The 13,247-nt window shown below is 41.8% G+C and overlaps 1 protein-coding gene across 1 annotated transcript; it reads left to right on the top strand.

The window, feature by feature from the left end:
• Positions 1 to 176: 176 nt before the first annotated feature.
• Positions 177 to 13,181, top strand: limd2 (LIM domain containing 2). The gene is given in 5 exon segments (XM_061089929.1): positions 177 to 337; positions 9,675 to 9,719; positions 9,958 to 10,094; positions 10,183 to 10,321; positions 10,324 to 13,181. Coding segments are annotated over 5 exon segments (345 nt in total). The 5' UTR covers positions 177 to 334; the 3' UTR covers positions 10,345 to 13,181.
• Positions 13,182 to 13,247: the final 66 nt, after the last annotated feature.

Below are 13,247 nucleotides of genomic sequence, written 5' to 3'. Positions count from 1 at the left end.
GCGAGACAAACAACAGACCCTGCGGGAAGGAACTGTGATAAAAGACAAGAGAGTGACGTCCTCGTTTCAGACGCAGCGCTGGTTTGTCCGGCAGGCCATGAACGCCCCGCGAGCGGATGAGAACCAATCGGGTTGGACATCCTGCCGGAGAGAGCCGAGCGGAGCAGAGGGTTGAAGAAGCCGAGCAGCGGAGCACAGACTCACCGGCCCCGCAGCACCAGCCTCCGCCTCCCAGCCCCTCGCCTCGGTGACCGAGAGAGAGCCCGCTTCCACCTCCAGCCCCCGAGCAGCCAACGTGTTTCCCAGCCGGCGTGTCGACAGACGAGCAGCGCAGATGGTGAGTGCCCCTGCTCGGCTGTTGTGTGTCCGCAGCCTCCCCTCCCCTCCCTCGCTCTCCCTCCCTCCCTGCCTCCCTCCCTCCGCAGCCCCGCTCTCCTCCCGGCTCCTCTTGTCTCTCGGAGCCGAGGTGAGGTGATGATGTGAGGCTTTAGCACAAACCGTGTGTTGTGTAAGCCACGGTGTTAATCTTTCATTTAAACACGGAGTCCGAGGCACGGGGGGAGATTTGGTTTATTTCAGGGACACTGGAACGCACCGCCGCTGATCTGAATGCTAGCAACGTGCCGCACGTTAAAAAGCCTGTTAGGCAGCTAGCTCGGTGGCTAATTAATATTAACCCCACAGTGTGATTGAAACATACTGAATAAAACATGCACCTCGCATTACCCCTGCTTTTTCCAACAAGCTCCATTACCACCCGGCCACCCGTTGTAATGTTCTCCTCCAAATTAGCCCCTGGTGTTAATTGACATGTGGTTTAATTGTTCTGTATTGGTGAGAACAAAAGCACATAAACATGTGGATTTGCCGATTTGAGCACTAGCTGCTGATTGGTGATTGTGGTAAACCGAGTGCAACACAACCGAGGGGTCCGTGCGAGGGATTTGCAAACGATCCGACCCTGGAGACAAAGAGCAATCGCAATTAAACGAATAAGCACACGAACAAAAGCAGAATATTTATCCGATGCCACTGTTTTAATGGCGGCTGTGTTTACCGATCCCTCTGATCGAAACGTATCCACACATCGAGCTCACCATCCCACTTTCGAGGTTTACCCTGGTGCTGATGTAATTCGGGATATCATATTTACAGGAGGCATGAGAAACCTGGTGTTCCATATCCTCGTGTACATGATCCCACCGAGCCAGGGCGATCATGTGCGTCTCGGCCACACAGTCATAATAGAACAACATCAACAGCTTTAGCAATATCATTTTTTATCAGTAGCGATATAACCAAAGTCCAATTTATTGATGTAATGCTTATTAATTGTGAGGAGGTATTACACATGTTTTTGTCTGCCTAAGATTTGCAAAACGTTTTGGCTGTTTATAGATGTTTTTCATTATCTGATGGACTGATGTGAATCATTTTTTGATCATGATATAATTTAATAAAATATCAATTGGCCCAATTCAACATATCTTATCTACACGGGCATGAAGGACCTGGTTATTCCTATCCTTGTATACATGATCATATAAGGTCAGTCCATAGTGCCTTGATTCCTCAACCTCTGATCCAACAGATAGTGGTTACATACATGTACATATGGTTACATGTACAGTACATGTAACCACATGTACTGTACATGTAACCACGCTCCATTAAAACCTGAGGTTAAATGATTGGTTAAATCTCCACAGCACCTTATGACCTCGCTAACAGCTGCTGTGAGTAATTCCTGAATGGCCGAGCAACAGGATTATCAACATTAGATCCCAAACTCCACACCGGGCGGGAGAAGACATGTGTTCCACTCTGTCTGTAAACCAATGTCTTTGTCTGTGTTTGTTTTGTCACATAGTTTAAAAGCTGCCCTGTGGTCGGTTAAAACCACTTTTTTATCCGTCCGGGCCACCACATCAACAGCATTCTGTCATTATAACCCTGGCATATGGTGACAAGGCTTAAGTAAACTCTGTATATGGTGATTTTCATTTCCTGCCACTGTCGGTGGACTGTATTTTTCAGTAAGAGTTCTCGGCCCAGATTGACACCCTGCTCTGCTGGCTGATTTACGTCAGTGATCTGGGGGATTTGAGAGACTGCTGTCGTAATTTGACTGACTTTGTTTCTTAAAAAGCAAAAATGTCATGTAAAAAAGCACATTAAGCACAAAGCTGCACAATTAGGATTAATAACATTTGTTTTGTTTGACCATGTGCTCATCTGTCAAACAATGACCATTAACGGCACAACAACCTGATTTGCTGGGCACGTTAGAGGCACCATATGTTGGGAAGAGGGGGGGTTCGCCTGCTGTCAGATGTGAAGAACAGTTTTAAATGGGTCGCCAGCAGGTCCCGAGCCAATGAGCTGCAAGGAAAAGTGGTCGGATAAATAGTTTGTATTGGAAGCATTCTTACCCAGTTTTCTCCCATTCATTTTTTGTGTTACAATTATAGGCCGCTATAAGTAATTGATTGTTTTTTGGATTGATTGCTTAATATTGTTTGTGTACATTTTGTGTCTGTTTACCAGAGCGTCGCATACATCAAATTAACTATTTCCCTGTTCACACTTAATGTCCTGTCGCCTTGATTTGATTCATCTATTTGGATGTCTTGAGTCTTCAGGAAATCAGATCTCAGTTTGTTGTAAAGGTGTAGCTCTTAAACCTGTACAACTTTAAATGAGTTTCAGTAAGAGGACAAAAGGGAAATGATTTGCATTGTGATCATATCTTTTTTTTTACTTGCATTGCTTTTTGTCTCTGTGGCTTTCAGCACTAATCTAATTTTGGAAATCTGGTTTAAATGTAGTGTTTTATTTATTTCAGTGACTAATATGTTTATAAGGGGGCTATTGACCCTATACTGAGTCAGACAGTCAGATTATGATGTTTAAATGAGTTTTTGATAGAATACTTCAGTAATATTCCCATTATATTACCGTTACAAAGCTCAGGTCAACATTACTTCCACCAAGTCATTCGGCCGACGATACAATATATATATTTAAAACCCAAAGGTCGAATAGTTAAATGCACGATGCTAACGTTCCCTCTTTTGAGTGTTTTATTTCTAATTTTGCAACAGCTTTTACTCCTTGTTATATTTCCAACTTGCTGACACCAATACCCAGGACACATGTCGCCAAGCAATTTGAAACTGAAAACTTCAACCAGACGTTAGAATGAGATTAAGACATGTCTACATAATGGGACTAAGGTCGAGAGAGTCCACATATCTAATTAGATTGTAGCTTATTCTGAGAATGACCTTATTTGGGTTCAGGTAATCAGAAATAGCTGCCATTCTTCTTAATATTGGAATATTTGTGGTGTCTAGTGACATTTATGAGCAAAAGGCTGCTCACATGTCACGTTTCAAGTCTGTTGAGCTTTAAAGGAAATTTGTGTGTTTATAGGGAAAAACGGGTTAGAAACATTAGTCCTTCATTGGCCCAGGCTTTAAAATCTCGATCCACAGTTTAAGGACCCTTCAGTTTCAGCGTGTGATGGAAATTTTCTGTGATGGCAGAGTAGCTACTTGCAGGACAGGGCTTGTCATGTTAAATTCCAGTCCTGAAGGAGAATTTGGTTTATGAGGTGGTCCCTCTTCTCTGCTCCGTGATAACATCTGATCACTTGCAGCACTTGAGGCAGTTTTCTTCACAACCCCTTTCAAAGAGGTTGCAGATGACAGCGAGCCAGTCAACACAGGCTCCAGCTACCCAACACATTCTTCCACAGGCCGTCACATGTTTGGTTCTTTGCCATTTTTAAGAAGTAAAATTACAAAGAGACCAGCTGCTACAGCAAACCATCATTATCTACTGGTTTATTAGTTCAGGTTCACAGATCAGTAACTGACCGTGATGCTTTTCCTATTCACGATTCAATCATTAGTATCTGATTTTATTAATTAGAAATAGTCCAGAACCAGTTTTCAGTCTGGTATTTGACAGATCTTACACAATTTAAGTGATTTGAATTGTGCCCTGAGGTACGAGGAAACACTTGAGGGTTTTCTGGCAAAGAAAGACACACAGGTCAAAACTTGAGTCGTGGGAGCAAACGTTGCTGACTACTCATTACTAGTAAAAAATCTCAGAAATGCTATTTGTGAATGTGTGTTTTGGATTTTCCACCACTGGAAACCTTCAGTTCATCTTTGAACAGAACCACACAGAAATAGAAACCTTCATAAATACAGAATCTAAAGGTGAAACAAAAAGGTAATCAGTGGATTAGGTAATTGCAAAAAATCAATCAGCTATTTTATTTTATCAAGAATTTTGTTCTCATCAGTCGATCTTGAAGTTCCTGTATAGCTGGAACTCAAGACTCTGCAGACAAGACAAAAAACAAGTTTCAGTTTTAGTAATGAGACACAAACGGTCAATACCCTTTGTCTTAAAACACAACAAAATGCCCCGTCATTGTCTCACTTCACACAGGAAGTGGTCAAAGGGAAGAGAAGCGGTGTCTGTCCAAAAGACCTGACACGCTCCCAGATGTGATTACTCTGCAGACTGGTGAAGTGAATCTGCACGGAAGGAGCAGACAGTTTCATCCTACCACTACCCAGTTCCCCAGTCAGTCTCAGGTTGTGCTAATATTAATGATTTGCCTCACAGGGAAGTGGTTTTCCTTTAGGGCTGCATGTTTGTCTTCTTCTTCTTCTCAGTCATCTCGTCCACATATCTTGCACAGTCTCTTCATGTTCAGAGTTGCTGATGGAGGACTGCTGCCAAGACGCGGCTGCATATCTTCCCTGCAGCAGCAGTTTTAGTTGTTGAAACCGTGCCATGGCTTCTGGGTCCAAAAACTGTAATGCAGGCTGAAAAAAAATTCCCTAAAACAGGTTTATTTGCTAGAACTTGCCTTTAAAAAATGTTGTTTGCTACAATTGGCTTATCAACTTATAGATGGGCTTATTAACAATTGTATTTTTTGCACCACCCTTTCCCAAAACATTAAATAATGATCATGCTTCTGAGTTTAAGGTATGAGAAAGAGTGGGAGTCTTGTTTTGGATTAATGACATAAGATGTTTGTTAACATAGCGCCTGCCTTCCCTTTTAGGGGCCTGTTGCAGTGACTCGCGTACCATGGTGTGTATTCAGTGATGAGCAAGTGCAAGGGAGAGGGAGGGGCTCTCTTTATAGGGCTGATGGACAGAATACAACAAGAGGAAGAGGAGATGATTCTTCCCTTTTGAACTCTTTCACCCTCGTAATAGACTTTACAGTTGCTGGAGCTGGTGTAAATGGCTGTAGTTTACATTGGCAGACGTTTTAAATGCTGTAATTTAGACAAGAGTTTGGTCTGGATTGTAGTTTTGGTTCCTTTCAAAAAGCATGTACAGACATTATTTTGAGGTGTATGCGTGCTGCATATATCTTCAAATTTGTCTCCTGTAACCCTTTATATACATATTGGTAAGAAGAATTTCAGGGGATACTTAAGATCTTCAGTGTGCAGTTAAAGCAAGTCAATATTTTGAGGCTTCCAGTGTAGACAGTAAAGACCTGGCCCAAGACTCCATCTTCTGTTTGTCATTCACTGTTAAGAGTTCGTCTAGTTTATTATATCAAACACGCCAAACAAACGTGGATACTTTTTGTGGGCGTCTTAAGTCTAGATGACATTTTGGCTAATCTCTATCAACAGCTACCTGCATTTGAATGCAGATAAATTCAAAAAGCTGATAGCTGATGCATTTCAGTCACCGGCGGACCAACCGAACCTTGCTCAAAAATTATTGGTCAAACTAGAAATGGAAACCAGAAATCTCCCGATATTTTCCCTTGCTTACAGATTCTGCCGGTTCACATGATGCAAAATCAGATTAGTCAGGGTAAATATCAATTCATTACACATTTATAAATAACTTTTTAGATCTTGTTTGATCTGCGTTAGAAGCACAAATTAATACAAAAGTTGTATTTTTACTTGGCAGTTATGTGCCTGTTAAAAAATGCCGGTTTTCCCACACTGAGCTATGCAGCTGCTGGCTGTAGCCTCACACTGAATATACAGAAGCAAAATGAGAGTATTTCCCTAAACTAAGTCTTTAAACAAACACTAAGAGAAAAGGGTCGCCCTCTTCGACTGGAGGCTCATGGAACATTTGCAACATGAACTCACAACATGGTACACGCCCAGGCTGGCCTGTTCAGGTGTGATGTAAATTAAAGCGAGCACTCGATGTGAGGGATTGATGTTGTGAGATAAGAGCCGAAGCTCCATTGCAGCAAGATTTCCCCACTTATGTGAAAATGTTCTTTGTTTGGTAAGATACAACTCTCTAGCAGGCTCCAGCTTCTCACACTCTACTATGTCCAATTGCTTCACAGTTAAAGCGGTGCCGGGCATTTCAGAGCTAATTACTTGCACAACAAATGTTAACATTGAACACCATGTTCTGTGCTCACGAAGGCGTTTCATTCACCGACACCATGCAACGTCTTATCTCCGTTGTGGTGCTGTGTGAGATGTATAATTCTATTGGTTAATTCACTCTGCATGATGAGGCGTTCGTACAGAACAAGTGGTCGTTAATTAGGATGGAATTTAGCTGCTTACAAAACTGACGTTCCCGTCGGGACCCTGCATGACAGAGGAAGTCAGATGTGTCATAATGACTTCCTGCCACGTTTGAGCAGTTTGGTGGCAACTGAGACTCATGTACATATAAGGCCAAAGAAGACTCGATGACACAAGCTTATCTAGAGCCTGCCGGTGTGCGTGGAATGCGTGCCTGCTCCCTAACATGGTAACTAATCTTTTTTTTTTTAAACTACCAAAAAAACATTGGCATATCTTCTCTTTCTCTCAGATCAGTTTTCCTTTTCTAGCCAATTTGATTTCATGATTTCATATCTACAAATAGCCTGTTGTTGACTTATTTTAAGTGCTCCTGCAACTTCTCACTGAAGTAAACCTTCTCTACAAATACACCGTGGCAGTTTCTCTCCGTCAAACTTGAGTTTTCCACCGTGTTAAATAATTTGGAGGAGATCAGCATCGTGTCAGCTCAGCAGTTGTCCTGCTGCAGCAGGAAGTGGTCGGTCGGTTGAGCGAGCAGCCGGCTAGATAACCAGCAAAGTTTGAGCTGCTTACAGCAACATTAACTGAACTCAGGAGGATCCAGGGAAACAGAAGAGACAGACATGATTGCATCTACAGGAAGCTGCATGGCCTCACTGTTGATGAGACGTCTATTTCTAAAGCATGTCCTCGGTTCTCATAAGTGCAGACAACACTCTGCTGTTGCTTTAATGCACCACTCAACAAAATCAAAAACACTAAGTGGCTGCTTACCAAAGGAGGAAATAGCTAGCGGTACAACATGAGACAATATGATCTGAGATATTACTATACTCTTTACAGTGTGGTAGCAATGACTTGCATACCTCAGGTTGTATTGGATTGGGAAATATGTTGCACATATGTAAATCCGACATCTTTGTTCGCAGTTTTTTGTGGTTAATGTACAGCGTCAATTTTGTGCTGATGTCTTCTGAAGAGGGACTGTTAATATACTCAGCTTCATTACTTATCTCCTAGCGACATTTGGTACTCCGCCAATGAGGTTATGTTTTTTAACCCCTGTCCATTTTGTTTTGAGGCAACTTCTGGACTTACTGTAAGGATCTCATTTCGGTTAGGAAAGATCCAAGTCTTGGGACAAATCCAGGAAACTTTTTTACTTTAACATTTTTGACATTTTTACAGATTTTCCCAGGGAGAAATTCACGGATCTTGATGAAAAAAATCTGGTGCAGCCTGATTGAATTTAAGGAGCCTCACTGAGTTCTAGTTTATTAATGTGATAGAACGCTTAATCCCATTTGTCTGACCCTTAGACAGCTACTTTGCTTCACTTTTAAAGGGAAAAGTTTAAAGTTTTTACGTGCTTTTCATTAGTCCGTTAATCAGCTTTTGAGCTCAACTCACGACAGCACGTCAACATTTTTATGAAGAAGGTGGATGCACATTCTTGCTGCTGTGCATCTGCTTGATTCTTCATTTTTCCCTAATAAGAGTTAGAGCAAGCAGCAGTTATCTGTCGAAGCGCTCGCCATCTTTGCAAGTCTGGTCGCAGTCCCACAATGCCCCTTCATCCACCCCTTCCTCCAGCTCCAGCCAAGCGGCCTTACATAACAGGGTTTTAGCAGAGTCTGCAGTGGACTTTTCCCCCGCCTGAACAGAGGCTGCCCTTCTTCCCTGCACACTGGCTTTTCCATGGCAGTTACTGTGCGAGCGTCTGAATGTCTCTCTGTCTGTTTATTATCCGCTTGAACTACCTGTTAGTCCTGCTTAAAGATGAGGCCCTGCTCGTGGCTGCCGGGGACAGGCTGCACTACTTCAGAGGGCACACACACTTACTACTACCCTGTAACTTTGTCCTGCTTCAGAGATCATTGAAGCTTTTCTCCCTGCTCTGAACCCTCTCAGCGCCTTGGGGGAGGTATTTTAATTCCTGCTGTCATCGCCAGCCAAACTGCAATTACATGACACTCACGACGACACCTACAAGTGTGCACAGAAATGCGGGGACCTACGTTAAATGGCAGCTAGAAACATCAAAGTATAAAACCTACCAATTGGAGCCAGGTGACAGAAACTCTTTATTACACGCATGGAAGGAACGTGAAGTAATTTCACAGATAGACTGGCAGAATAAGTGTCATTCATGTTATTTCACTGAGAAATCTCCCACCATTTTATTAGATTTCCAGTTATTTTGCCTTTAGGAGTTTCTGAATTAGAAGGCAGGTTCTTAGCCGCTCTGCTATGTTATGTTGAGAGCAGTGTCATGCTGAGCGTCCCACAGCGCGGCTCACATGACCAGACAGAAGGCACCTGATCCTTTCCCTGGGGTGCTAAGAGACAGATGGAGCGAATAGCAGTGGAAGGAGAGGTGGAGAGATCAGATTGACAATACTAACAGACTGGTCAAGGTAACAAGAGGACAGTAGAAAACCTCCATCCGTGTGAAGTTCTTCTGCTGCTTGTCATAGATATGTGGGGTTTTCACATAACAATTGTTGTTCCGTGTAAGAACATAACCAAAGTCTGTAAGTCCATTTTCTAATTAAAATCTGTCCGTCTATATGTGAAACCCTTATCTTCACAACCATCTTATAAGCATCACATTTAGCAAGTGTAAGAGCATATATACATATTCACAAGAATTTGGTGTGATTTGGACACATTGATACTTTTAATATATATACACATTTTGAACTAGAATGTCCGTCAGAAGGTTACATACCTCTAGTCCCCTTAAATTCAATCATGTTACACACTAATCACTAAATTACCTTGTCGATCACAACAACAGTGCGTTCATGACAAAGGAACAGTAACCAAATCTCCAGTTCGAGGTCATGCGCACTTTGAATAAACAGTTGAACAGCTCTTTGTGCAGCAGCAGCGGTGGTGCAGCTTCAGGGTTCTGTGGACGGAGTTCAGCAGCATGTCTTTACTGCAGCCCACTTTAACTGTTTCAGAAAGAAAGTTGCAACCAGCATTACTACAGGACAAGCATACATCCCATCCCAGCCAGGCGGTCTTTGAACGGGCACTGCACAAGAACATTTAAAATACATCTTACATACATATATCTAACACTTTGTTGTTCTTGCTTTCCCAGGACACCAGAGGCCCCACTGAAGAAAAACCTGTCCAGCGATCAAAGGTAAAATATACACTGCCTGTCTTCTTTCTCATCCCTCATTCACTGTCCTCTCGTCATCTGTTATTATTGTTGTCCCCACTTCACTTTCATCAGCTTTTGATCTCGGAGAAAAGCAGAGGAAGTCCTTCCTTCATTTTGTGTCTTTGTAAAAGCGTAGCTTTTATCTCACTGAAGATCAAGGTGTAGATCGCCTCCTGTTGGTGCATCTGGTAGTAAATTGTGAATTTATGTTGCTCAGTCTTTCAGCTTTAAGACTCAAAAGGAAGTCTGTACAACATGTGAGAAGACTGTCTACCCAATGGAGAGATTAGTTGCCAACAACCTGGTCTTCCATACAACATGCTTCTGCTGCAAGCACTGCAATGCCAAACTCAGGTGATTATATCATATATTATATTACTATCCCTGCGTTTACTTCATTTTGGTTTGTGTATTAACTGATAAACGTCTCACTTCCCTGCAGCCTTGGCTCCTTTGCAGCTCTTCAAGGCGAATTCTACTGCAAGCCCCACTTCCAACAGCTGTTCAAAGCAAAAGGCAACTATGACGAGGGCTTTGGACGCAAACAGCATAAAGAGCTCTGGTCCGCCAAGGACTCAGAAAAAATATGACAAAGACGGCATAATCATGTCTCCCTGTGTCCCCCCCTCTGCCTCTTCCTTTGCCTCCTCGTAACTAACACCTCCAGTACATCACAATGAACACATGCCTCGTATGCTGGGGATCTGTTAAATCACCCACACTCTCACTCGCTTTTTAAATGCCATCAGAACAGATACATGCACAAACAGCTAGGAAAAGACTGGCCAGTCTTAATCCATGCCGCTTAAAAATTAACTTTAGGGATATATTTTGGGTTTGCGATTATTGATATCTGTATTTTCCTAATTTTATTTTCCAATTTCCTCTCTGGAATTGGTTGTTGATTGTGACCAAAAACATTCTCTGGTATGGGGAGTATTCCGATAATAATATTTTTTATTTTTTATTATTTTTAATGATTTGCACCCATTAATTCTTAAATCTATGAATTGTATGCTCAGGCAAACATATCAGAGGGGTTACGGCGCATCCATGTTTTGCAGTCGAGCATACACTCAGGTCAATTTTCACCCACGGATTTAAAACAAATAGTAAACATTTCGTCATGTTAGCAAAACACAAATCAAAATAATAGTCCTCGGTATTGTGACTTTGCTGTGACAGTTTGGTCAGTTTGTCAGGTTTCATATATTTGAGGAACAAACAGGGTACAGAGTACTGTAACATAACCGCACACATCAGCAACAGCTCACCTCTCGTTTTCATTTTTTATTTCACTTATTGTTCGCATCATCCCATCGTTTGTTCTTATCTTAATGACTGATTTGAGTCTTATCGTTGCATGTTGGTATGACTGAGTCTTAATAGCCTTATCTTATGACTGTATCAATCTTTTGTGTTGTGAATGATTTTGTCTCATGATGCATAGCAGACCACTTTTTAACGTTTTTTAGAAAGCACTTGAGTTTGGATTCCGATGTCATGGCATAAGTTGATCCTCTCTGAGCTTTTACCCTCGAGATTCTTCTGGAACTCTCTAATTGTGTTTTGTATACTATCTGTACATAGAGCTGTAGTTCGTGATTAGTGAACATTCCCCGTCATGCCGTACTCTAGTCGTGCACATACGACCACGTGTGATCCCCAGACAAGATTCTGATGATCGCAGGGAGACGTCGTCTGTAAACATGCTTCACTTCATCGTATGAAACATTTTAACAGGAGCTGTAAACGCAGTTAAATTCAACTTCAATTACGGTTCTGTGCTACAAATGTGGATGTTGATGGAAGGAGCATTAATCTTTGCAAGAAACCTCACTGATTCATTCCTTTATTACTTCACACTCAGTTCTTGGCATCTTCTGATGAGTTCCCCTCTTGCTGTATTTGAGTGTGTTCCTATAATGTGCCAGTTTTTAAGGGGGAAATAGACACGCCCACTTGAACATCCATTGTTATTCGTTCCCCCCAGTCATCCCCTTAAGCGTGAGCAGGTGTCCTTTTTAAATAAATGCCTTCCTGCTCTCAACTCATGTCTTATTAGCTAAATACATCTTAGCACCTGGACCTATTTCTTAATATTGAATTTACAGTAGGTGGCTGATGGAGGGTTCATCACAGTTGGTTGTTGGTCCCCGGATGTGCTTCATGCAAAACCCAGTGGAGAGCACCCCCTGCTGGGGAAAGTGCGACAGTAGTGTCTAGTGTAAGAGTAAGAAAAATTACTTTGCCCAAGAAGTTCTCCACAGAGCCTTTATTTGATGTTTTTGAATACGTTGCCTCAGCTCGCAGTGCAGCTGCTGCACTCCAGCCACTTTTGATCGTATTTAATTGCAACACCTAAGAGAAATTAAATCCAGTTAGACAAGATTTCCACAACTCTTCTTTCATTCTGTGCGAAGAATGAGTCTAAAGCCATTCAAATATCTCATTTTACAAAATGTCTGAATATCACTGAGACTTGACTGACACTTGAATGACACAAAGTACTTTTTTGTGACTGAAGGGTTACTGTGAATTTACGCATGCTGTGCAGAATAGAAAGCTAAACTTAACGGATGGATATTTGCTACTTTTTTAAGAGAAGCCTTAGAAAAAAATAGCTGATCTTACTGCTTTTTTGTTTTCAATTGAGACCTTTTGAGTGCACAGATCTTTACAAAGAAATCTCCTGATCATGCCTTTTCAGAAGCAGACCTGGTTACTCTTGAGTCCCACTCTTTAACATATATTTACTTCACTTTACCAGCATTCATTTTTCCAATCAAACCACTTTTTATCCACATATAATGTACCCCAATTAAAACCCTTCTGTGTGACAATGTAAATCTTATATTTTCCTTCTTTTTTTATTTTAAACTGGTCCTCTGGATCCCTGAGAATGCTTTAAAATCAAGAGTATTGTATCTAGAAATGCTGTCTTTGTCATTCTCCGTTAGCAGTTCGCCAAGGTACAGCTGCAAAATCTGTGAATTGCAACGTCTACGTGTAACAGAGCAGACAAGGTACACTTTACACTGGTGCCAAGAGGCTCAGGTGAATGATTGCAGTGTAACGTTTTCAATGTTAGATCTGTGAATCATTTCATTTTTGTGCTAAACTTGATGTGGACTTACTTTTCAATGCTGTTGTCATCGAGACATTTTAAATGTATGCATCTTTGGAAATGTATTCTGTATTACTGACTTGACCTGTGGATTGAGGTGGCCTTACAGCAAAAGGACACTCGGACTGTGTTTGCTGTCTATTCTCCTCTTTCCCCCCTTCTCTATCTCTCTCTATTGCTTATTTGTGTAATGGAACATTTTCAAATGTAAGCGCCTCCTTTCTGCGCCTATATACACAATCATTCTGTGCATTTTCTTTCTTTTTTCTTTTTACATGCTTTTGGAGAAAAATAAAATGCTGGTGTTGATTTAATTTGCTGACTTTGGTGTGTTTATTTCTGTAGAGATCCTTTAATCCCCTGGCGCTTAATGTCCTGAG

Source organism: Limanda limanda, chromosome 17, assembly GCF_963576545.1.
Source record: "Limanda limanda chromosome 17, fLimLim1.1, whole genome shotgun sequence".
Classification (NCBI taxonomy): domain Eukaryota; kingdom Metazoa; phylum Chordata; class Actinopteri; order Pleuronectiformes; family Pleuronectidae; genus Limanda; species Limanda limanda.
This window is presented reverse-complemented; position numbering and strand designations above follow the sequence as displayed.